This window comes from Neomonachus schauinslandi, chromosome 6 (assembly GCF_002201575.2).
Source record: "Neomonachus schauinslandi chromosome 6, ASM220157v2, whole genome shotgun sequence".
In the NCBI taxonomy this organism is placed as follows: domain Eukaryota; kingdom Metazoa; phylum Chordata; class Mammalia; order Carnivora; family Phocidae; genus Neomonachus; species Neomonachus schauinslandi.
In genome coordinates this window covers 11,988,755-12,015,547 of record NC_058408.1, presented here as the reverse complement: position 1 = coordinate 12,015,547, position 26,793 = coordinate 11,988,755, and the positions used below count along the sequence as shown (strand labels likewise).

Below are 26,793 nucleotides of genomic sequence, written 5' to 3'. Positions count from 1 at the left end.
CACGAAGAAGGCGACGGTGAGCACCAGCATGAAGAGCAGCCGGCACGTCTTGCCCGAGTAGCGGCCCATGTCGCCGAGCCGCCGCCGGTGGGGGCGCCCCTGCGCGGCCGAGCCCCGAGCCCGCCTCCGGCCTCGCTGCGGGGCCCCGCGCCCGGCTTCTTATACGGCGGAGGCAGAGCGCCCCCGGTCCCCGCACGTCCAGAGTCTAAGGGAGTGGCCGCGGCGGCAGTCTCTGAGGGCCCTCAGGCCGCCTCCGAGGCCCTTTCCCCCGGTCCCGGGTCCCGGCCCCACTTGGCAGGTGGCCACGGGCCAATGTCTGGCCTTCTAGGACAGCGTTGGGCAGAGGGAGCTGCTGGGGACAGGGGGCGTGTCTGGAGCGCCCTCCTCCCAGACACCCTGAGGCATTGGCGTGGGGTGGGGGGGTTCACCTGTCGATCCCGACCCCGCTTCCCGGGCCTCTTCCCTCCCCGTGCCCTGACTGTTGACTCCCGGCGGTAAGGACCTTGACTGCCGTGGGGCGTGTTCGCCGCGGTGGACGTGGACACCTTCACGTACGGGCCCGGACGCTGCTGGCATTACAGACTCCACGTTAACCCGGGAGGCCCCGGCCAACCCTGCCCAACCCTCAGGGGGCTTCCTGCCTTGCATTTCGTGAGCTTGGAGCCCAGCCCTCGCTCGGCAGGCCCACTCCACTGGCGCGCGCGCTCTAGCTATTGTATCCGCCCTCCTTGCGTAGCCTTCGCGCCAAGAGCGCATTCTCGTTTCCGTCACCCGCCTCACAGCACGACATGGTCCCTTGTCCCCCATTCTCCCCTCCCAGCGTCTTCACTCACAAGGCCTTCCTCCCCAGGTGAGCTGCAGCCAGCCCTGGAGGAGAGCACAGATCATACTGTTCGGAAGCACGGCCCTCCCACCCAGCGCTCAGAAATCAGTTTCCCTGGGGGGTCGACACAAGTCGCTTGACCGCCAAAGAAGTCAGGGCAAGGCCTCCTCTGTGTCCTCGTCTCATTTTTCCATGGCAGAGAATATTCCCTTCACCCCCATGTGTCCCTCACAGCATGACCTGATACTCAAAGTTCAATCGACTGACCTCCATGAAGGTTTTTTCCAAATAAAGCCTTTCCTGTTGACAATAGTCTCTGTTCCAATTAAAAGTTATCCAGAAGAGAACCGTCCCCAGGACTCTGGGAGAGGCCACCCACCAGAATCCTTGAAGAAGGAAGGGTGTTTGCTGTTGGGTGTTCAGGGAAAGGGGTGGGAGAGCCCTTGCAATTTTCTTTCTTGGCTTCTTTTTGTTTTGTATTCTTTTCTCATTCCCAAAAAAGGATCTGACTGAAGTCTGGTGATCTCTATTCCCCCTCTCCTGTCCCTAACCCCTGAACTTTAACCATTCCTGAAACACATGTGGTTTGGGCTTGGAAATAACTGCATCTGTTAGTAGCACACTCTGATTCTCGCCGCATTCACTGTCTTATCCTTATGAATCACAATCTTGTCTTTTAGTGCTGAGGGACCCTAACAAGCATGCTAAAATGTCCTTGACCTGAAGGTCCCACCTTACACAAGATGAGCATCCAAACTCAAGAAGCCCATTAAGCCTTCCCTTCCCGGCTCCAAGAAAATATCCCTACACTGAGAACTTGAGGAAATTGATCATTTAAAGTATCTCCAGGGCGCCTGGGTGGCTCAGTTGGTTAAGCGACTGCCTTCCACTCAGGTCATGATCCCGGAGTCCTGGGATTGAGTCCCAAGTTGGGGGTCCCTGCTCGGCAGGGGGTCTGCTTCTCCCTCTGACCCTACCCCCTCTTGTGCTCTCTCTCTCACTATTTCTCTGTCTCAAATAAATAAAATCTTCTAAAAAAAAAAGTATCTCTAAACACGAGTATTAAAATGGTCAATAATTTAAAAGAAATAAAGAGATATAGATAGGCTGACGAAAGCTTTGAAGCTGTTTGGCCTCGGACAAGTTCCTTAAAGTCTGGTCTGGTTTTCACTCCTGTAGGAAGGGAATAATAATGGTGTCTCCTCATATGCTGTGAGGATTAAGTGGGTTAATATGTGTAAGGTGATGATAACAGTGCCTGGCACGTAGTAAGCACTCAACAAATTGTGAGCTGTTGATTAAAAAAAAAAAAAAAAAGACGGGAAGAAAAAGTGTGGGGTGAGGAGGAAGAGACTGGGCAGGAGGGGGAGGGAAGGGCAAAGTGGGCTAGAGGGCCACCCGTTATCATCAGCACGCTAGTATTAATATTAGCAGAATGGCACATGTGTGCAAGAATTACTTTTGAACCCCAGATGTCACACTCGGTCGCGGAGAAAGGTACCCCAGTTTCTGGCTTATCCTGTCTTCAAACCATGAAGCCTCTGCAACGTGTAACATAGGACAGCAAGCAAAGCAGTCGAAACAAGACAAGGGCCTGGTGGAAATCATTTGACAGAGCTCACCCAGGCCCTGCTGATTGCATTTCTGTGTCACTCACAACTGAAAGAAAAACCCCAGGTCAGCAGAAATCTATCTCTTTTGCCTGTTACCCAGCGGTTCTCCTAACAGAAGGCAGATAACGAGAATTATGTCACTGCCCCAGGAGGGTGGTTGATAGAACTGGAAAACCTGGCAGGCAGCTGGGAAGGCAGAGGAAGGAGCTCTGTGTGAGGGCCCCTACCCAGGGCCTCGTTCCTGAATTCAAGATAGGCTGAGGGTGTCAACAAAATGCACTCAAGAGAAATGCTTTGACTGAAAATGTATAAATGATTAGATAGATAGATGTATATAGTTTATATATAGAAAGAGAATATATATAATCTAAGTTAAGTGACAAAAATTTAGACTGTCTCCAACATTTTCCTGTAGATGGTGAGGTTTCAACAGCTTCTGTTTATTGGGCTTTGACTACCCAACCCTGTGCTGAGCACTTTATAGACATAATCTCATTTCATCCTCACAACTGACTCATAAAACAAGCACTGTTTCATAGGTGAAGAACCTAGAGCCCAGAGATTGTAAGTAACTTGCCCAAGATGACACAATACGTTAAGTGATAGAATGGGGATCTGGGGTGCCTGGGTGGCTCAGTCGTTAAGCGTCTGCCTTCGGCTCAGGTCATGATCCCGGGGTCCTGGGATCGAGTCCCACATCGGGCTCCCTCCTCGAGGGGAAGCCTGCTTTTCCCTCTCCCACTCCCGCTGCTTGTGTTCCTGCTCTCGCTATCTCTGTCTCTGTCAAATAAATAAATAAAATCTTTAAAAAAAAAGAATGGGGATCTGATCCAGGCATCAGACTCGGGAGCTTACATTCCTCGCCCCCACATCATACTAATTTGATCACTTTCAACACTCCTTTTGTTCTAAACAAATGAAAGGATTTTTTTTAAGTTCACTTTTTGTTGGCATAGGACTTGATGTGCTACAGTTTATAAAGTAGAGATTATAGCAGTGAAAGTTCTTCCTACACGGTATTGAACCAGAAACTAACCAACCTTTTTTTTTTTTTAAGAAATTGAAAAAGCAGCTGTTTTTGTTTTCACTTTTTTGTTCTAGTTGACCAGAGATGATGCTCCCTTCAAGGAAGAGAATGGACATCTCATCCAAGGCACCGAGCTATTATTCCAAAGAGGATGTAGCTCTTTTTCCCCATAGCTCCTGCCTCCAGATTTTAAATACATCCTCAGGAGCTGGATACTTCTCACCATTAGCCCAGCTCCAAACCCGCAGAGCATGATAATACTTGAGCTTTCTAAAAGGAAATGGCTTCTCCAGGCAGCTGAGGAATCTCCCCTATCCTCCTTGATGGTGAATTTATGTATATTTACAAAAAGCTTTTACAACACCTGTAAAAGCTATATGTCTATATTTGTAACACTTTGTAACACAGATACTTTCTGTACCCAAAAGTATGCATCTTGTCCCTCAAAGTTTTTAGAATACATTAAATTCAAGAGATCCTTTACATGAGGCAACCACACTTTTTTTTAATGATAGAGGCATGAGGTGTAAAAAAGATTAGAAGTAGGTAGTGGTCAACTCCACTTTGAATAGGCGAATTACTCAGCAATGCTGTGAGTTGCAGCCCACTTAGAAGGAGGCGGCTCCCACATGAATTTAGAGCTACGCCCATCAGCCTGCCAAGTGGCACCCCCATGATTTCTCCAAAATGCCACTTTCTTATAGCAAAGTGGTGCATCTGTTCCTAGCACTAGGCAGTGGTCAGAATGCAAGCCTCATCACAACATCAAATAATACAACTTTCTTATTGAAAAAAAAAGGACTCTAGATAATTTTAATTTTGCACTCACTTTAAGAAAACTTAAAAGGTTGAGTAGCGTAGCAGTTAATAATTTGACCTTTGGGGCGCCTGGGTGGCTTAGTCGGTTAAGCGGCTGCCTTCGGCTCAGGTCATGATCCCAGGGTCCTGGGATCGAGCCCCACATTGGGCTCCTGGCTCAGCGGGGAGCCTGCTTCTCCCTCTCCCTCTGCCTGCCTCTCTGCCTACTTGTGCTCTCTATCTCTCTGTCAAATAAATAAATAAAATCTTTTTAAAAAAAATAATTTGACCTTTGGAGTCAGACAGACTTAGAACCAAATCCCAGCTCTGCTACTCACTTGAGAGACTTGGGGCAAGTTCCTTACAACTTTCTTTTTATTCATGTGTGTGAACTAAGGATAATAATAGTATCTATCTCATGGGGTTGTCACAAGGCTTAAGTGAGAAAATGTATGTAAATTGCTTAGTGGAGTGCTGGGCTTATAAGAAGGGCTCAATAAGTGTTAGACAAATTTCTATTTTTTATAACCACCCAGGTTGTGGTATTTCGTTAGCAGCCCGAATGGACTAAGACAAAGTATTGGAATGCAAGTTACCAACTGTTGAGTGCACAGGTATAAACAAATGGCTATGATTTGTATATCCCACCGGGGATGATGAGATTGGGCTATTTGATACATTTGGCAGTAACAATGCCATGTTATTTGGGGTCAGCTAGTCTTTGTGGGCACCACAGCTCCGGTCTGTGTGCTCCTTACCATCTGCAGATCCCAAGGGCACCCCGAGATGCTCATTGGGAAGTACTATGCATGACATCTGGAGAGGGAGGGGAGGGTAAGTGAGAACAAGCAAGTGGAAAGGGACATGGCTATTGGGAGGAAAGGGGAAAGGATTAGGGGCAGAACTGGGAAGTCAAGAAACACATCATCCAAAACTGATCACTTACTGACAGCATTTGGGTGGGACTCCTTCTGCTTGGTGAATAGGAGAAAAAAAAAATCAGCTTTTGGACCATTTCCAATTCAAATGGAAGGAAAAAACCAAAAACCTTCAGAGGTACAAGAAACAGGGAGAAACTCTCCTCCCCACCCACATGGATTCTAAACCCAGGAATCGTTTTGGCTGTAAGTTAGGTTCCGTGTCACTTAATAATTTACAAAAAGCTTTTACACGTGTTATTGAATGCCATCGGAAACATTTCCACACAAACAGCAGATTTCTTCACCGCTAGCTTCGCCTTATTTTTTAGACTAGGGTCCATCCCCCCACCACTAATCCACGTTCCACTTTCTGCAGTTTTAGTCACCTGCACACCTTCCAGTGTGATCTGGAAGGTGATCCTCCTGATGTAGCCTCAGAAAGTCAATAGTAGCCTAACACGACATCACGATGCCTACGTCATCCACCTGCCCTCATCCCATTACGAAGGTACTAAATCTCACATCATCACAAGAAGGGTGAGTACAGTACAGTAAGGTATTTTGAGAGCAACCACATTCACATAATATTTATTACAGTTCATTTCTATAATTATTCTATTTTATTATTGGTTATTATGTTCATGTCTTACTGTGTCCAATTTATAAATTAGACTTTATCATAGATATGTATGTATAGGAGAAAAACATAGTATATATAGGGTTTGGTACTATCTATGGTTTCAGGCATTCACTGGGGTCCTAGAACATACCCCACGCAACTACTGTATATGAAAACAGGAGAGTCCATCTGCCCAAGAAATTGTGGGAATAATTGTGCATGGGTTAAAATAAAACCTATAAATAAATACCTTTACCTTTATCTGCCAAAGGCACTGGTTCAACATTCAAGGTTATGTAGTAGAGAGACGTAGGTTTTGGAGCCACTCAAATCTGGGATATAATCTTGGCTCTGTCCGTTATTAGCAACTGGGCATATCCCTTAGCTTCTCTGAGGTCCGTGTTCTCATTTATAATCTGGAGGTAGCGGTATCATCCTGTCCCACGGTGGCTGTGAGAATCAAAGAAGATAGCATAGTGGAGAGCCTGCGTGGTGCTCTTATAGTAAATAGCTGACAAAGAGTGGCTGCTTTCTTTACCTTCTGGCTGTCATCATTCCCAGAAATATTGTTGATTTCTGGTAAGTAACAATGGGGCATCCCCTTCACAGTTATTTAGATTACCCTATTTTTCATAAGATCGTCTATTTCCCCTGGGTTCAAATAATCCATTTGGCTTAGAACTAATTAGCTATTGATTAATAAAATGTATTATGAATGAAAATATTAATAAAATGCATTATGAATCAAAATATTGATTAATAAAATATTTTAAGAATACAAAAATACTTTCAAATATTTTACAAATCTGAAACTCCCAGCTTCTCAGCTATCATTACTGTGTTTCTTTGTCCATCATGACTCTCTCATCTGTTATCACGTGGCAGAAGAACAGAGATAGTCAGGTGACTGGACCGAGAAAGATAACTTTATTACCATCACAAAATGAGAAGTGTTAAGTATTAAAATGATATCTGGAGAGCTAAGATTCTTGACCTCTGGTGCTAAATTACTGCACAACTTAGACCAGTCACTAAATGTCTGAGCCTTAGTTTTCTAATCTGTAAAATGCAAGTAAGAACCTCATACTACTCAGTGCACGTCGGTATTTTGAACATCAAACAAGACAATGAAGGTACAAATGCATAGACAAATAAAAGGCATTGCTGTCGTTACAATGAAGAAGCCACAATCAACATGAGTTCTAGAAAGCAAGCACCGTTATTTGTAACCACCATGAATGTAAGTGGTGCAACCAGGGTTTTCGGCTGCCTAGATAACCCCACCCTGCTTCCTTCTGGTAAGATGTCTTGTCCCGCTGGACACAGACGTGGGCATATAACTAAGGTTGAGCCAAACATAGTTCCTCATTCCCCGGCCACAGTGCTTGATTCAAATGATGGGCACCTGATCCAATACGGGCCAGAATTCTTCTCTTGAAGTTTTCAAAATATATCAGAGAGAGGTTCCCTGTCTTGTCCGGCCACTAAGGCAGTGAGGAGGTGACTCAGAGCCCCTAATAATTATGTCTCCCCTTGCTTTCTTCCCCAAATCCCTCATTCTGCAATAGGAAAGGAAGCAGAAAGAGATAAGAGACAGTGAAAGAGAATCTCTATTGGAATTTCAGTCTCTGGTTCCAAGTTAATTATGTGAACCCATAAAAGTTCCCTTTTTGCTTAACCAAGCATAAAGTGGGGTTTTGTCACTTGCAACCAGACCCTTCTGGTCAATAGTTGACCAAGAACCCATGCCTATTATAAAGTGCTAAGAATGGTTTTATCCTCTTCTCCACATTCATGACTCATGAGAAATATAAATTTAATAATTAAAAAAATAAAATGGCCGACTAAGTATGACCTTTCCTTACTTCGATTCCTCACCAATGCAGGAGAACTTATTCCTGCTCCGTTTTTCTGCTCCCTCCAAAGGAAAAACTCCAGAAAACACTGTCATATAGTCTTTACTTCCTCAAATACCATTCTCTCTGCCACTCCCTCCCCCCACAATGCCACCTCCATCTCCACCAAACCATGGACGAGGCTTTGTGAAAGTTACTCACGAGCGCCTCGTACCGGAATCCACTGGTTTTCTATGCTCATCTCGGAATTCTCGGCAACATTTGTTACTGAAAACCTTGCTTTCCTTTTTGAAGACTCGCTCCATTTAACCGCTGAATAATGTACCCTCCTGGTTTTCCATTTCCACTTCTAAATGTTGGCGTGTCCCAGGACTCAGTTTTAAGCCCACCACTCCTCTCTATCCAAGCCCATCCCTTTGGTTATCTCACCCAATCCACTCTCCAGGACTTGACTTAAGCCATTCCCTCCTCCTGGAACATTCTCTACCCCACTCAACTCCTCCTCCCCCTGTCTTAGGTCTCAAAAGCCGCTTCTTCAGGGAGACTTCCTTGACACTCGGCCCCCTCTGTGGCCCACAGGGTGACAGGAAATAAAAGAAAGAGCAGACAAAAGAATAAAAGAAAGAGGGCAGGAGGAAAAGAAGGAAGGAAGAAGGGAATGAACGAACATGGTTCACATCTGAGCTCACAGTGTTTTGTTTGTGTTAAGGAAACTCTCCGTTCCCCAAGCTTTGCATTTACTCAGGGACACCTCCACGGGGAATAGCCCTCCTCACCTCTTTCTGTCGCTTCCGCAGCTTTTCTCAGAAGCAGGGTAACTACTCCAATTCCTAGGTGTGGGGGAAAGCGTGGAGCATGCTCAGCTGACCTCTTCTGACCTTCTTTTCCAGATTTGCCTCCCCACAGAGACCTGCAATCCTGGTCCGCACATCCAGGAGGGACTCTAAGGCGCTGCCCCGGTGCAGGGAGGTCTGGAACTGGGTGGGTGAGTTTAATTCTGGGAGGAACTATTAACAAGCTCTTTGCTGCTCCGCATCTAAGGCATATCCTGGACTATGTCATATCTACAATAAAGGTGGCATTATGTTCAAATGTCATCTATATCTTATCTCTCAATTGTTTCCAAACCTAGGAGAGTAAGAGAAGGGTATAACTTATTAGTCCCTAAAGCCCTAACATCCTGGTGTGTTGGCAGGAGCCTGGAGAAGGATTGAGCTAAGAATCTACAGGCCAAAGTAGCCCATGGCTCCTGGAGGGGCCAGAGCAGGTGCTGTGAGGTTTGAAGGCTCCAGCGTGAGCCTGGCAGTATTTTGACCTTGATGAGTCACAGCAGCTCACTGCCTTCCAGAAAAAAATGCCTGCTGTTACCATTGCAGGGCTGTTTCAATAGGCCCTCGGGAGCATGCGGTTTTTAATTTTTTTTTATTTTTAAAATTTATTTATATATTTTTATTTTATTTATTTTAAATTTATTTTTTATTTATTTTATTTTCTTAATTTTTATTATTTTTATTTTTTTTTAATGAGCATGAGTTTTAAGACTGGTTTTTCTCTATGCTTCAGTCTTACTATGCTGCGAGGGAGAGTGAGAGTAGTTTGCTCTCAGAAACAAGAAGATTGCACCAGAGGAAGGGAGTTTTCCAGAAGCGAGACAGACACAAAAAAGAAAGGGAAATGCACACATCTCTAAATATTCTTAAGGGGGGATTAGATCAGATCAGCCGGGGGACTGGGAACCAAAGAAGTCCTTCAGTTCAGAGGCAGAAAGGCAAGATTTCAGATAGCTGACTGGGCTCTGGAATGCCTCCACCCTCACCAGAGAGAACCAGGTCTGGGGAACTATTAAAAGTCATCCTTTTAAAGCTGTGAATATTGTCTGAAGTAAAAGCAACTGGGGAATACGGCAGCTAGGCGATGTCTGTCCCGCCCCCCTACCCCCGCCTCCCCACCATTGTATGTTGGGTAGACGGAGAGCAGGTCCTTTGTATCTCTAGTTCACAGATCTTCAGATGGAGGGAAGACACTCGAAGAACTGCACCTGAGGAGCCTCATTCGCCCTGGCCCCGACTAAGATGACCAAGAGCTGGGCTGGAAGCTGGTGGCCAATGGGAGGAGACTTCAGTCCTGGGGAGTGGATTTTGTATGTGGAAGTGATATGCTTTGTTAGCTTGAGGGCGGACTGTGCGGACTGCTTCTTCCAAACATGGGCACAACCGTATCTTCTATTCTACGTGTTTTTCCACAGGGTGACCCTGATGCTCCTTCCATCAGATGCTCCTTCAATCAGAAGTGGGTCCACAGGGGGCTCCTGGGTGGCTCATTGGGTTAGGCATCTGACTTTGGCTCAGGTCATGATCCCAGGGTCCTGGGATGGAGTCCCACGTCGGGCTCCCTGCTCGGCGGGGAGTCCGCTTCTCTCTCACCTTCTGCCTCTCCCCCCACTCAGGCATGCTCTCTCTCAAATAAATAAATAAATAAATAAATAAAATCTTCAAAAAAAAAGAAGTGGGTCCTGGGCTTGACACGCCTTCTATGATGTCACTTGCTCGTAATCCATAGAATCTGAGGTTGGACCAGAAAAGGTTTTGATGCATCTACCTTGTTCGATGGAGTGCTCATGTTTGAGACCCTGAGGTACCACATACATCATTCAGAGGCCACTCCAGGGTGAGGAAGCCAAGCTACACTGAGACGTCCTGGTCAGTGGTCCTGTCAGCAGTCCTAGACCTGAGACCTTCCAGCCAGATGATGATGTCGCCACCTGCCATCAAGCCGCTCTCCCATCCGCAGAGTCTTCCCAGCTGAGGCCCCAGACATCGTGGAGCAGACAGGCTGTTCCTACTGGTTCCTTTCCAAATTCCAGCCCACAGAATCCCAAGTATCATACAATGATTGTCGTTTTATGCCACTAAATTTGTGGTGGTTCATTATGCAGCAACCAGAACAAGGAACCACTGTGTAAAGACTGGCACGGCTATACAAAGCTTCCACAAAATTTGGAACTATTTGAGAGGAGAAGCCTAGGAAGATTAGCATAGCATATTTAAGGCATTGTTAGGTGAGTTTCAAATCAAAACAGTTACTGCTGATACAGGGGCTTGCCTGTGTCCTGTGGGAACAGGTCCAGAAAAGGACAGTTAGGACTCCAGGACTGGCTCAGGGAGAATGAAACACACTGAAGGGGCTTGAGGCAAGAATATGATAGCTTGAGTCCAAGCCTGGGTTAAATTTTTTGTTTAAGTGGAAAATGCTTCTCACATGAGGTGATCTAACTCAGAGAGGTGAGAGTTGACACGATTTGTTTGGACAACAGTTGCTTTTGGCAGACCCAGAAAACACTGACTTCACTTTTCTCACTGTGATAAGGAAAAAAAAAAATCTATGTGGGAAAAACAAAAGTCTGACCCCCAAAAAACAATGACAAAGTGAAAAGAAAAGAAGTCCAACAAAAATGCCAGCCTCATACGTGGTGGAGAAGGAAAGAACAATTTTAAGAACTTGATTAAACCATTAAATCATTGACAACTCCACTGAGCATTTCTGAGAAAAGGACACAAAGGAAGCAAAACACTAGAAGCACCTCCCTCCCAAATGTCAGAACAAAAGATTTAGCAGGATGATACGCCACCCAAGGCCTGAAACATCCCAAACCTGCGGAAAGACGATGTCTGCAGAAGCATAAAGTAGGAGAAGGAGCAACAGAATCACCTGCACACATTCAAAACAGCTTCAGCTCAGACATCTGCTAAGCCCGACGCTCAGGCAGGATCAAACGTGGAGTGAGGGAGAAGCTTCCTCAGAGAGCAGGATTCCCAGGCCTAAGTGGTTCTGGAGCTAAAGGCAGTGGCAAGAATCCCTGAGAATTCCCTCAGAGAAAGTTCCATTGAATAAAGCCTGCTCACAGGAGAGTGAGTGTAAACAGAGCACAGGAGCTCAAGATGGAAATGGAATCCAAAATGTTCCTTTGTCCCTCCCTCCCTTCCTTCCTTCCTTCTTTCCTTTCTTCCTTCCTTCCTTCCTTCCTTCCTTCTTTCCTCCCTCCCTCTCTCCCTCCCTCCTCCCTTCCTCTCTCCCCTCTCTTTCTCTGTCTCTCTCTTACACACACACACACACACACACACACACACACACACACACACGCACTGATTGGGAAAGAAAAATGCCACAAATAAAATATGGAGCCTAGGATGTCATTGCTGCAAATTTCTAAATTCTATAAGCAGGCAGCAATATTTTAAATGTCACTCTCTGGGAGAGGATGCAGTGTGTTTACCAGATGTGGAAAACTTGGTACATAATTAACTTCTTGTTACCACTGGAGCTAAGTATGCAGGTCTGGGCCCTGGCCAGTCTGGCTCCATCTTGCTGGCATTGTAGAGAGGCAGAAAACCAGAGGACGCCCTCTGTCTGCTGTTCTGTTCCCGACAGCCTTGAGGCTCTGCTAGTCCTTCCAAGTGGTAACGAGGGCCTGGCTTATTCTAAGTGCTGAGTCTTTTTTTTTTTTTTTTTTTTAATTTTTTTGGTTTGTTCTTTGGTTTTTATTTTTATTTTAGAGAAAGAGAGAGAGAACGAGCACATGCTTAGTGGAGGGGCAGAAGGAGAGAGAAAATCTTAAGCAGACTCCCCACTGAGTGCGGAACCCAATGCAGGGCTTGAGCTCACAACCCTGAGATCATGACCTGAGCTGAAATCAAGAGTCAGATGCTTAACCGACTGAGCCAGCCAGGCACTCCTAGGTGCTGAGTTCTGGGTACCTACATCCATCTATATTAAGGGCTCTAACTGTGGGTTATCATTATCTTTGAACTCTTCAAAAAGTGTGACAGGAAATTAAGATAATACCCAGGGGCCAAAAATAAAGTGAAACTCAAAATCCAACAAGATGAGCTGAAGCCAGAATCTGACTTAGGGATATCTTTCTGATAAAGACAAATGTTCCAGCCTTGGATTTTAATAGCCACATAGACACAGATGGCATAAGAGACAAAACTTAGATCCATGCAAAGGGGGACGTTGGATCAGAGAGCCCCTCAAAGAGAAATCCCTTGGTGAAAGGTTGAAGCGAAACAAAACCATCAAACAAACAAAACCTCACTGCCACAAAGGAGACAGTAAAGAAACTGCGTGTTTCAGCCCTGGTTATGGGGGAAGAGGAAAAACTCTCCCACAGGAAGTTGAAACTATACTATGGCTTCATGTGGGAATGCCGTCTAAATTTACATTACCTATGTTGTAATGTAACAACAACAAGAAGAAGAGCTCTCAAGCAAAGAATGGTTTTATGTGTTCACAGGCTGGTAATACCCTCAGGTACCCGACAAAAACAAACGCATATCTTGCGTGGAAGAATGTACTTAAAGTCTATTCCTCAAAGAATTCCCTCAGAGAAAGTTCCATTGAATATGAGTGAGTTCAATGCTAAAAAATCATGAAACACATAAAACCAGAGAAGGGAAGCCACCTTGAGAGAAGCAGCAAAAATAATAAATAGCAGGGGCTCCTTGGTGACTCCGTAGGTAGAGCGTCTGACTTAATTTCAGCTCGGGTTGTGATCTCAGGGTCGTGAAATTCAGCCCCTCGTCAGGCTCCACGCTCAGCCAGGAGTCTGCTTGAGAATCTCAATCTCTCTCTCCCTCTGCCCCTCCCCCACTCTCTCTCTCTCTCTCTAAAATAAGTAAATAAATCTTTTAAAAATTTTAAAAAATAATAATTAATAGCAAAATCAGACATGTAAAAGTTGCTGATGTTGAAACAACAGCTATAGAACATAAACTAAGTATATTTAATATACAGGAATAAAGGAAGATGTGGAAAGTGTGAGTAGAGATCAAAGCAACATAAATGAAAAATAGCTAAAATTAAGAACTCAGTAGAAGGTGCCCCTGCTCCTGCTAGCTGGAGTGTTATCAGTGAAGGCCTGACAGGGAGCCTGACCTCTCACTCCTGCCCAGTGTCAACAGAGGCCAAGTGGGAATGTGGACTTCTACTCCCAGCTTTTTTTTTTTTTAAGATTTTATTTATTTATTTGACAGAGAGAGAGCGAGAGCAGGAACACAAGCAGGGGGAGTGGGAGAGGGAGAAGCAGGCTTCCCACCGAGCAGCGAGCCCGATGCAGGGCTCAATCCCAGGACCCTGGGACCACGACCCAAGCCAAAGACAGACGCTTAACGACTGAGCCACCCAGGTGCCCCCCCACTCCCATCTTACAATGACAAGCAAGACCCCTTCCACAAGCACAGTGTCAGAGAAGTTCTGCTCAAACAGAAAATGTCGATAAGATCCACAGTCTCCTACGACCCCAAATGTCCAGAACTCAACTGAAAATATTTCATTATACCAAAACCCAAGGAAATTTCTGCTTGAATGAAAAATAATACCAATGCTTGGATGACACAGATGTTAGGAGGAGCTGAGAGGATTTTAAAGTAGCCATCATAAAAATACTTCAGCAAGCAATTACGAATATACTTGAAATAAATGAAAAAATAGTGTCAACAAAGAGAGAAGAACTAAATGGAAATTTTAAAACTGAAAAATACAATAACCAAAAAAAAAAAAAAACCACACACACACACACAAAACCTCAGTGGAGGGGGCTGACAGCAGAGTGGAGAAGACAAAGGAAAAAATCAGCTAACCTGAAGATAGAATAATAGAAAGTACCCTATCTGAACAACAGAGAGAAAGGAGGGGGAAGTTGAACAGGAGCCTCTGGGATGGTGCTGGCAAAATGGCGCACCCAATGAGGGCATGGAAGCTCTGTATGCCTTCGCCCATACCTTGCCTGGGGCAGTTCTTCCATTTGGCTGTTCCTAAGTGTATCCTTTATAATGAATGGGTAATATACTGAGAAAACAAAAGACAAATCACAATGACTCCAGTCTGTGTGCATCTGCTGAAGAGTATGGTCGCCTGCTGGATGAAAACGTGGGATCCAAGTTCGATGGCATTGGTGTGAGTGCAAAGGCTAGCAAAGGTAATGCCCGTCCCCAGCAGCTCAGACGAGAGGCTGATTGGGAATACTGGCGGCACCACAGAGATGTGAAAAGTATTAAGAAAAAAGAAACACTTCAAAAAGAAGAGGCTGAAAACCACTCAAAAAACTAAAAAGCAAAGAAAAGGAATGTTTCCAAAATAAGTTAAGGATTAAAATTCTACTTACTCCTAAAAAAAGGATGAGCAGGGTCTCAGGGACGAGTGTGACTAAAACAGCTATAAATGGGGGAACATAGGGGCGCCCGAGTGGCTCAGTTGGTTAAGTGTCTGACTTGGTTTCAGCTCAGGCGATGATCTCAGGGTTGTGAGGTTGAGCCCCATGTTGGGTTCTGTGCTGGGCGTGGAGCCTGCTTAAGATTCTGACTCTCCCTCTCCCTCTGCCCCTCCTCCCTCCTCTAAAAATAACAATCATAATAAATAAATGGGCGAAGATAATGGAACATAAAGGGAGGTAAGTCTTCTACACTTCACCCAAACTGGTAAAATACTGATACAGTATTGACACACTTGGATGAATTAGGTGTGTGTCATGCAATGATTAGAGTAGCCACTCACAAAGCTATGCCAAGATATACTCAAAAACTCAAAAAAAATAGGACAATCAAAATTGAATTCTAAAAAATGTTCAAGGAAGACAGGAAAAGGCAAACAGAGAAATGAAAAACAGAAGGAATGAACAGAAAATAAAAACGAAATGGTTAAGCCTTCACCTCCAATAATTGCACTGAATGTGAATGGTATAAATATAACAATTCAAAGGCATACAATCGGCAGAATGGCTTAAAAAAATCTGACTACATCCATACCATGGAATGGTACTCAGCAATACAAAGAAACCAACTACTGATACACACAACTTGGATGATCTTAAGGGCATTATACTAAAGAAAAAAGCCAATTTTAAAGGTCACATATGTATGATTCTATTTTTACATAACATTTTTGAAATTATAATAAAGATGAAAATGGATGAGTGGTTTTGAGGGCATAGAGACAGGGAGTGAGGGTAGGGACAATGGGTATGACTATAAAAACATGGCAAGAGGGATAGCTTTTTGGTGATGTAATAGCTCTGTATCGTGATTTTGGTGGTGATTACATAAATCTACACATGTGGCAAAGTGGCACAGAGCTTTACACACACATTGAACCAGTATCAGTTTCTGAAAAAGTGAAGGCAGATCTGAAGAACTGCCTAGACTATCTAGAATGTAACATGGAACAACATAAAGGGGAAAATATGAAAAACAGTGTACAAAATATGGAGGACAGAATGAGAAGATCTGATATTATCTAACTAGTGGTGCAGGAGGAGAAAATAGAAGGAACAGGGGAGAGGCAAAACTAGAAGAAATGGTACTGGAAAATCTGGAATTTATAAAAGATACAAATGCTTAGATTTGGGAAGCACAATGATTCCCAGGTGGGATAAATAAAAAGAAATTTATGTAGGGAAATTGTAGCAAAACTGAAGAAAACCAAAGATGAAGAGATCTTTTTTTAAAAGATGTACTTATTTTAGAGAAAGAGAGAGAGAGTGAGAGAGTGTGTGTGTGTATGTGTGTGTGTGTGAGTGGGGGGAGGGGCAGAGAGAAGCTCCCTGCTCAGTTGGGAGCTGGACGGACACCCAACTGACTGAACCACCCAGGCATTCCCTCCTCTTTTTTTTTTTTTTTTAAGATTTTATTTACTTATTTGAGAGAGAGTGAGAGAGAGCGAGAGAGAGCACAAGCAGGGGAGGGGCAGAGGGACAAGCAGACTCCCCGCTGTGTAGGGAGCCTGATGTGAGGCTCAATCCCAGGATCTGGAGATCATGACCTGAGCCAAAGTGAGATGCTTAACTGACTGAACCACCCAGGCGCCCCTACAAAGACAAAGAGATCTTTAAAAGGTGGAGTACATGGAAGTCTTGGTGCCAAACTTACCCAACATGGACGTCCTGAAGAATGACATTCATCCCAGTGGAAAACAACCCAAGCTAAAACTCCTGGAGGAGCCCTGGCTCTATCAGGCGGAGAAGACACTCAGACTGAGATTGAGCTCAAAGTGAACAAGACTGGGGGTTCTATGGTTTCATTTTGACACACCTTTGGTCTGTCCTCTAAATTAATAATCAGACCCTTTGATTTCTCTGGATAGGAACGCATCAGGTCAAACATATCTAATTTGGGTTTTAATTTTTCTCTCCTAATTCGATATTGTGAGGGGATTCACATTTAAATTGAGGGCGTTTTTATATTGCTGACATTGAATTATTAAAATATCTTGATGCTATCATTTCATGTCACTGTGTAATTTCTAGTGAGCAATACTGACCACCTGTGGTCTCAGGGTTGATTTCCCTGATACACTTACAGTTCTAATCCATTTCAGTCCTTAGGGGGTATCAAAATTGCCAAGCACTGGTCCCAAGAAGAATGCCCAAAGGAAACAGTGGTTGGTATTGGGAGCCCAAGCCTTCAGAAAGTGGGCAACTCTGTCCTGTTAACTGTTCCTCTAGTCCCGAAAGGAGAGCCACAAGTGAAGCATACACGAAGCAGCAGAGGGTAAAGGGGAGATCTTTGTTCCTGCTTGTCTCGTGTTTCCATGAGGGGCCCACTAGGGCGGCCTCTGTCTGACCCCCTTCATTCCCGCTCCAACTTTCAGGTAAGAAGTCACTCCTGGAGTGGGAAGGTCTTCTCTCACTGGTGGGTTTAGTTGAAGGAATGGAAGAAGCCTGGTTCTGCCCCTCCTGGGCTTTACCCTTCCAACAGCCTGCCCTCAGAGAATGTACACACTCTCTGTTTTGGGGCCCACTTCTGCTCCCCCAGTTGTTGAGCTCTGCTTCTAAGAGGAAGGGCAAGTTTACTGCTGAGCCTATTGTGACATTCAAGGTACATTCTCCAATCCAGCCCTTATCAGGAACTAGGCTACTCTTTTTATTGTTACCTGACTATCTTTGATCCCTTAGTCCTCACTTAGCTCTAGACTCAAGGTGGAAGTTATTTATTGGTCCCATAATGTCCCAACAATGTCCTCAGTTGACTCTAGGCACCAGCTATAAAACTGTTGTTAGTTCCGTTCTATCCAGTCCTACCAAATCTCAAGACAGTTTCTTCAGGCAAAGAATTCTACAGAAAACAGGTGGCCCATCCAGACAGTGCCTCCTTCAACCTGACTTTTCTGCTGCTCTCCTCTAAGGAACCAACCTCGAGTTCTCATTGGCCTGAGTTAAGGATCATCTTTTTCCTATTGCCTATTGGGCTGATACATTTTTAGTGTTGTCCCAGCAGATAAAGAACAAGAGAACAGGGGCGCCTGGGTGGCTCAGTAGGTTTAGCGTCTGCCTTTGGCTCAGGTCATGATCCCAGGGTCCTGGGATCGAGCGCCGCATCGGGCTCCTTGCTTGGCAGGGAGACTGCTTCTCCCTCTGCCTGCCACTCCCCCTGCTTGTGCTCTCTCTCCCTCTGACAAATAAATAAATAAAATCTTTGAAAAAAAAAAAAGAACAAAAGCACAGATATACTTCATTGAAAATTACTTCCCTCAAAATTTTGTCAACACACCTTCTCAGAGGTAGACAAAAAATATCAGGACATGGACTTTGGAAGATATTTCTAAGAAAATGGAGTCACTAGATTTATTGCCACTTATAAAAAATGATGGCCTATCATACTCATCAGAGACACTGATACATAATGTTTTATAAAAACCACATCGACTATTGTCTCTATCGGAAGACCGAGGCAGAGGAGAAAAATAATAAATATATTCTTTATATCTTGTAAGGATCTGGCCAAAAGAAAACCAAAATAATAAGCTTACTTTCAGCCCACCTTCTTGGAAAATGAAGGCTCTCGGTAAGAAAAATGGGAATGTCACTACTTGCTAGACAGAACTATAGGGAAATGTCTAAAAGGCAAATCACCTTATGGCAGGATAGAGATACGGAAATGCGAAGTCCTGGTTCTAGCATCAACTTTGGGTTAACCTTAAAACCTTTGGCGCTTCAGTTTCTGTGTTTGCAACTTGGAAATATGAGCTTCATTTGCATTATTTTAATGAGTGACATAGTCTGATATTAATACCATTACAACAGTTGAAATACATAATTTTTAACAGTTGAAAAATATAAGCAATGCCCTTCTACAAAGTGTTACCTTGAGCACTGAAAGACAAGGAAGGTAATGTTTATAAGAACCCTTTGAAAAATCATGCATGATGAAGGTATTATTATTTATCAAAAGAAAAGCATATCAATTCTTGAAAATCGGTGTAATGATACATGAGATGAGGCTTAAAGTGGTTACGTATCTTCTCCATTAGTCCCAGGAAATGAGGGAAGAAGTTCCAGAGCCTGTATTTTCCGGTTACTCGTCCCTGCAGCTCCTGGTTCACCCCACTAAGGATGCTGCTAACCGGTCATCAGCAAGATACAGGTTTTGTGTGGTTTTCCAGGACTAGAGATGGACCTGTATTGATCAAATGTATAACTAACACCAAACAATGATGAGGGTTGGCCAGGGATAAGGTGGGCTGCCAGTCGTGGGTATGGAGTAGAGCAAGGGACTTGTCTGCAGAGGGGGTCTTCCTCATATTTCATTCATTCCTTGTCCCTTCAGCCCTTAGACAATCACTACTAACCACCACCACCAGGTGCTACGTTGAGCAGTTCACACACACACTGTAATTTCATCCTCACAACACCCTTATGAGATAGATCCTACCTACCCATTTTACAGATGGAGAAACTGAGGTTTAGAAAGTTTGAGTAATTTTCTGGAGGTCACTAAGCTACTGGAATTGGGATTCGCTTTATGGTGTATTCATTGGCACTTTTTGACATGCTATTTTCTGATTATTGCCAAGCGATTTTCCACGGTTTTTCTTTTCTTGGTGAAGCAGAATAGGGCCTTTAAGGGCCTAGACTCAACCTTGTCATTTCTTTGTAACTCTACCGTGAACTACCTATGTAACTGCGGATCTGACTCTCAGCCTCTGTTTTCTTGTCTGTAAATGAAAATAAGCAAATATTGTCTCATAATGCACACGATTCTCCAATTCAATGCAATACATTTTAATTCTTTCATAAAACAAACAGTTCTCCAAATGTATGCCCACTGTGCTGGGACTATTGTCTGTACACTTTCCAAGTGCCTGACATCCCACAGATGTCAATAAACACTTGGTTTTCATTAAAATTTAACCCAGATATCAGTCAGAGCAGCCTCTGTATGTTAGAAGAAGATGGCTGAGAACAAGGAGCTGGTTTATCCTCTTTTTTTTCTTCAGTTGAATTTGACTTCACAAATGTGAAATAGCTCCTATGTTTCAATCTTCAGTTAATCTTTCTTATTCACTCCCTAGAACTGACCCAGAGCCCTGTCACTGGGCAACCAGAAGGGGCAGGGGCTCCCCAAGGCGCTGCGAGCAGACGGAAAGAGATGTGAGGGAGTACGTGAGGAACCTACCGTGGGACAGACACTGTGAGCTGTGACGGGCGTGTGTTTACTTACCACTGAACCCTCATGTGAAGTTAATTGTTCAAAACCCGAGAGAGTGCTTGGAAAACAACGGTGTCAGATATGGACAAATGGCAAAGTACCAGCTTCGGGAATTAAGCGTGATTCTTAAAATTATATAATAATTATTGCAAATTCCCCATCATTCCAATCCTGCCTCTGAACGATTAGTGTGAAAAGCTACGTTCGTTTGGGCGGTTTCTGCCCCCTTAGTGACTGCATGGTATTTGCTACTGGGAGAGAGGAAGCAGATTTCCTCTCGCCCCTCCTAAAACTCTCAGAGCCTTGCTTACTTTGCTAGTCTCTGGATCGAATTTACTCTACAAGGAAAGGAAACTAGATTTGCTTTCAGGGTCTACAGGACTGTCCAGGTGAAAGGCTCCCATCAGGCTAGAGTCCTGAGTCCTAACTAGTACTGACTAGTTTAGACCAGGAGCTGATGAGAGCAACCAATTAGCACTGTGTTAAAACCTTCAGCAACCGGGAATTTTGTGGATTACTGTGCTCACTGCCTATAGCAATTTGGTTGGAGAAACATAATGCCACAGAGGTGGTGAGAAAGAGGGGGACAAGGACAGGGAGGGTGGAAGGAGGAGGGGGAGGGAGAGAGAAAGAGAGAAAAGGAGAGAGAAAATGAACACAATTTGGACTCAAAAACAATTCAAGTAAATTCAAAGGAAAGGCATTTTGTAAAAAAATAAAATAATATAATAAAATAAAAAGCAGATATTTCAGATATAAATTTGTCACCTATACATTATATAAATGGCAAACCTAATCTAGCTCAGAAAGGACTGCACAAAATTGCCTCTGGTTTAAAATAAAGGCCAATGTACATAAAGGTATCTATCTGTTCAAGTTTTGGGCAAGGGCATAGAGAGTTCTATTCATTTTATTTTAAAGAAAACTCAATCCTGAGAAATAACCAAAAATAAAATACAGACATAAAAGACAAAGTGAAAGTCAAGGAAAATCAAGTAAACAAGGAGTAGGAAAAAAACATAAACAAAGCACATTTAGTTCCAAAGTTTAGAGAAAGAAAATCCTTGGTGTCACATATCTCCTGGGATCAGAATCTACATGTTGTTTTAACCCCCTGCCATTTCTGCAAACACACACGTAGCCATCCACATTTCAGACTTCCCCTGTTTGTTTTTTCTTTCATGCTTGAGATTTTTACTTTTTTCATTTTGCCTTTTACTTGAGCCAAAACCACCTGCCTCCCCTTATCATTTTTCATGTTAGGGCTGGACTCATGCCGGCCAGGGATTGACCCAGAACTTCCAGGCTCCTTCATCTCAGCTGAATCTTCTACACATTCCTTTCTCGCAGAGTTTTTTGCTTTCTTCTGTTTGTTTGTTTGTTTGTTTAATTTCTGGCTCCATCTGTCTGATTCTCCAATTTCTCTTAGTCCATGAATCCCAGGGATGCTTTAAGACTTAGCTGTATAGACAGTCTATTCTGTTCATATTTAATTTAAAGTTAGTGGTCTTATTTTTTTTTTTTAAGATTTTATTTATTTATTTGACAGAGAGAGACACATTGAGAGAGGAGCACAGGCAGGGGGAGTGGGAGAGGGAGAAGCAGGCTTCCCGTGGAGCAGGGAGCCCGATGCGGGGCTCCATCCCAGGAGCCTGGGACCATGACCTGAGCCGAAGGCAGACGCTTAACGAATGAGCCACCCAGGCGCCCCTAGTGGTCTTATTTTTTACTTTCTTATAATGTCAAACATCAGATGTAACTGGTGTCAATTCCCACATCAGACAGATCAAGCAGAATGAGTTAAAGATCCACAGAACCAGGAGAGACTGCAGGCTTGCTAAGTAAACACTCTCTCTGGCCACAGATCCCACAGAAACAGTGATGGGTTATCTTGGCTTTGATCACTAAACCAGGAGGTACCACAGGGCTACAAGTTAGGGTTCTAGACACATAGAAATTCTTTACCCTAATAAATTGGGATATAATAATTATCCATTAGGTCAAATCTTCTAAAGTCAAGGGTCATTTTCTCTTTCATATTGTATACCTCCTGGTATAAATTAATATGTATGGGTTAATCACATTTCTTCTTGAAACAGAAGACAATTAAAATTACGTTAATGTCAGTGTATGAGATTCATCCAAAAGCTTACTTTAAACTTATTTAAGTGATGGGAAAGTTATCAAAATGTATGTTTTAGTAAAAGTGCTGAATCCTAACTCAAGATATAATGTAATAGAAGCTAAGTAGCGATGCTAAAATTACTTGGAGGGTTTAAACATTCTGAAATTTCTAATAGAATAATGCAGTACCAAAAGCTACCAAAATAAAGTGAACATAGACTATGGATCTTATTGGCTGTATGTGTACAAACATACACTACACTTGGTTAAAGTAGCAAACTATATAGCATCCGACCCTTTAAAAGAAGGTAGATATTCTGGAATTAAGGCAATAGAAACTGATATGGTCAGGGTGAAATATTTGTCTTAAGCCTCTTTTGTCATCTTAGCATGAACAGAGACATTGGAAAGCACCACTTCCCAAACAAGACCTGAACTAAGACCTATCTGATAATTCAATTTATAAAAATAAAATTATAGTTGTCTATCAATTTTCACACTGGTCAAAGAATCAAACCCTTTACCTAAATTTCCTTTGCTATATGCAGGTGTGTATCACGCCTGAAACATTATGGGAAGTTCAGTGATGGCAACAGTCCATTAATCATTTGCTAGAAATCCACTTCCTTGCCTTGAAATTATACTTAGCGATAAGAAATAAACAACTGTCTTATATCAAATATGTGAATTTTATAATCTGGAATCTCAAGTAATAATCTCTACATGATGACTGATGGAAACAAGGTTTAGGGTCTCAAGTTAATTCATTACTGTCTTTTTCAAAGATGAGGCTTTCACGGATTCATTAAAACAAATAAAGATATAGGTTCTAGTTTCTTCTTTGTTCCCTTTTATAGTTAATACATACTATAGATGCTCTCATAACATACATTCTACCAACAGGAAAATGTAGACGGAGATTGGATCAGGGACTGGACTCAACTGACATAATTTACACTGGTAGCAAAGACAGGAGGAATACAATGAAAAATGCAACCTTAGAGCCAAGGCTCCCAGGCTTAGTAGCAGAACACCCCTACTAGTGAGAGGAAACTCATCAGCATCAAATAAGGAATATCTTGAAATTTCTTAGACTCCAGATGAGCAATTAGAATTCAGTGCTACTGGATTATTACATAATTCAAAGTCTTGCATGTTGGTTTTTTAAAAAACAACAGCTACTCTTTACCAAGTGCCTCTTAAGTGCTGAACATTCAGGATCTCACTTAGTCCTTCCTACCTCCGTATTACCTGTGGGCAGACAGGCTAGGTGAGCTAACTCTAATGCTGCCCTGTGGTAGAGCTGTGATTTGAACCTGGTCTGTTCTGTGATGGGGCTAGAAATTTCTCTCTTCTGCAAGAAGCTTTTTATATATATTTAATTCCTATTGTGGCCATAAAGAAACATGTTTCCATCTCCTAATTTATCTTATGAATTTATTACTTTAGATTTATTGTTCTCATCCAAGATTTAACTCTATCTTTTGACAGATGACCCAGTACCCACCTTGGTACCCACCTTAAGTCCTACCTAAAGGTTCACGTGTAAATAGTTTTCCTTTTTCTCAAATAGGATGGATGCATACAGTGAATAAGTACAAATAGTTCCATCTTAAAAAGAACTAAGGTCACTAGATCATCTCCTTTATTTTTTTCTCTGTTTTACATAAATTCTTCCAATATATATTCCTAAGAGTTTATCAGCCTAGCCACTTGTTTGACACTTTGCTTGATATTAGCTGGTTAGGTAGGTTAGTACTTTTTTGAACGTATTTTATGGGAACACTAAAATATTATTTTTAAATTCAAACACAGCCATGTCGCATCTGGCCCCTAATTAAATGAGACTGTTTTCAATATCCACTTCCTTTCAAATGGCTCCCTTCATACCTGCTCAGTACCTTTACTCCCTCTCTACCTCTCTGAACACTTTTCATTCCTGGTGACTAAAACTTAAAAAAGACCCCCCCCCCCCACCCAAGGTGAAAGCAGCCCGCTGCCCCACCAGCTCACAAGGAACGGTGGACTGGAGGCAATTCCTTTGAAAAAGATCTCCTGGAAAGTCACGGACGAGAGGCCCACCAAATCTGCTAGCACATCTGAGGACTATTTACCTGTTCCGGCGTCCCCCAGGGGCCTGTGTGTCGAGCAGAAGCAACAGTCCAAGATGACATAGTTCAGGACATTGAAGAACAGCCCGATAATTCCAGCACTGAGAACCAGCACAGGCTCCTCCGTCTTCTGGGGATCAATATACCTTTTGACAGCTTCAACCAGGATGCTGAACATCAGAGCCACGGCAAAAATGGAGTTTCCCAATGCTCCCACCACATCTGCCCGGAGAAACCCGAAAGTGCTATTCCTGTGCTGTTTTATGCTGCTGGCCCTCACGCCAAACAGAGCTATGATCATGGACACCAAGTGGGAGAGGACAGCGAAGGCATCGGAGGCCAAAGAGAGGGAGTTGCCTATGTGGGCAATCACTAGCTCCACCACGAAGAGGAGGATGCTCACGATGCACATGAGGATTAATCGGAAGCTTCTTCCCGAGTATCGCCCCATGGCGCCCAGCTCTCGGGCCGTTCCTTGCCCTCTCCCGGGAAGGCTGAGCTGTGAGGGGAGCAAGCTACAGATTTAGTTGTTATGACTCCTGGATAACTCTCCCCTTCAGACTTTCAGCACTTGTCATATTTGGAAATCACCTTTTATAGGCTGCTATAAAGCTATAAAACAGTTTAAAGGGCAATTAAGCAAGAGATGTCACGTGAGCTGGGACTTATGGAAATTGAAGACACCAGCTTCAGATGCAGACTCGAGGGGAGTTTGTTTGTTTATTGTGTGTTTCATTACAAAAGCCAAGAGCCTCTGTGTCTTTGAATCATGTAGAAGCCCATCCATGGCTTCGGCCTCTCCAGTCTCGGTGTGTACAATAACTACTCTGGTGAGATGAGCCATTTGACGTGAACATCATGTCTTGTCTACCCGGTGGGTAAATATTTTGAATTCTGTTAAGTGCATGGAACAGGGAACATTTCTAGGGGTCACTAATCCACTGATCAGAGCTACAATAAGTAAAAGCCAAAGATGAAGCTAGGGTGATTTTTCTACCGCCTTGTCCATTGATCTGGAATAAACAAGAACCCTACTTCCAAACATTCTCCATAAAGAAGACAAGAAAAACAGTCCTCATGTTCAGAAAAGATAAAGCACCTTTAAGCTGAAGGAGTTAACGACATAACTCCAGTTAGTTTCAGGAAGAAAGCCAAATTATAATAAGTTGATTTAGCTGACGCAAGGAAATTTTTTTTGTTTTTAATCTTATCATCTGTCACTTATAAACCATAAAGATTTACCAGGTCCCGAATATCTAAAACAGTAGCGGCCTCTATTGTTTTGAGTAGACTGCCTACAGTCAATCCTTTGCAGAGATACAGACTGAAATTACTATACCCAATCTTTTCTGAATTTAAAGTCTGACTGTGATGGTTGATTTTAAGTGTCAAGGTAACTGGGCCACCAGGTGCTCAAGACATTTGGTCAAATGTCATTCTGAGTGCTGCTGTGAGGGTGTTTTTTGGAGGAGACTGATATTTGAGGCGGTAGACTGGGTACAGCAGATTGCTCTCCCTGATGAGGATAAGCCTCATCCTTTCCGTTGAAGGCCCAAACAGAGCAAAATGGCTGACCCTCCTGTGAGTAAGAAAGAATTGCTCCTGCTGGCTGCCTCCAAGTTAGGGCACTGGCTTTCTCCTGCCTTCAGGCGTACACCAAAACATCAGTTCTTCCTGGGTCGCCAGCTTGTGGTCTTTTGGACGAGAACGACACCATTGACTCCTCTGGTTCTCGGGCTTGCTGACTCACCTTGCAGATCTTGGGACTTCTCAGCCTCCATTATCGCATGAGCCAATTCCTTATAATAAATATTTCTGTTTATATACACATCCTATTGGTTTTATTCATCTGGAGAACCCTAATATACTGCCTTTAACTAAAACCTGACAATTTCCATGCAGCCCTTATAATTTCCTCAGCATCTCAGAAATGATCTCCCATTCAGCTGATGTTGAAAGTGAGACTTCTAATACAACCAGATGGTGCAAATCACTGCACTCAGACTATCCCACTCATCCATCCATGCAACAAATACTAAGTTCCTACATGTCAGACATGGTCCTAGACTCTGAGGAGACAGCAGTGAATAAAAGAGAGAAAAATCTGCCCTCATGAAGCTTACATTCTAGTGGGGGAGAGAGAGAATTAACAAATTATTCATGAATGTATTGAATGTCCGATGGTAATAAGAATTATGGACATGAATGAAGCAGAGAAGAGGGGTACAGTGTTGACATAGGAGTGGGGGGTGTTATTTTAAATAAAGTGGTCAGGGAAGAATTGACTGACATGTCCCTGAGTACAGATCTGAAGGAGGTAAGAAACTGAGCCCCGGAGACGCCTGAAAGAAGTTCTTTCTGGGCAGAGGAAGCAGTGAGCATGGGAAGTTAAAGGAGCAGCTAAGTTGCTCAGGCTGGTTGGA

At 43.5% G+C, this 26,793-nt stretch overlaps 1 protein-coding gene across 1 annotated transcript in view; it reads right to left on the bottom strand.

The window, feature by feature from the left end:
• The window catches only part of SLC30A10 (solute carrier family 30 member 10), a 36,709-nt gene extending 11,888 nt beyond the window's left edge, over positions 1 to 24,821 (bottom strand). The window contains exon 1 of the mRNA XM_021698448.2: positions 24,374 to 24,821. Coding sequence (XP_021554123.2) covers positions 24,374 to 24,821 — 448 coding nt within the window. The remainder of the gene's footprint in view (positions 1 to 24,373) is intronic.
• Positions 24,822 to 26,793: the final 1,972 nt, after the last annotated feature.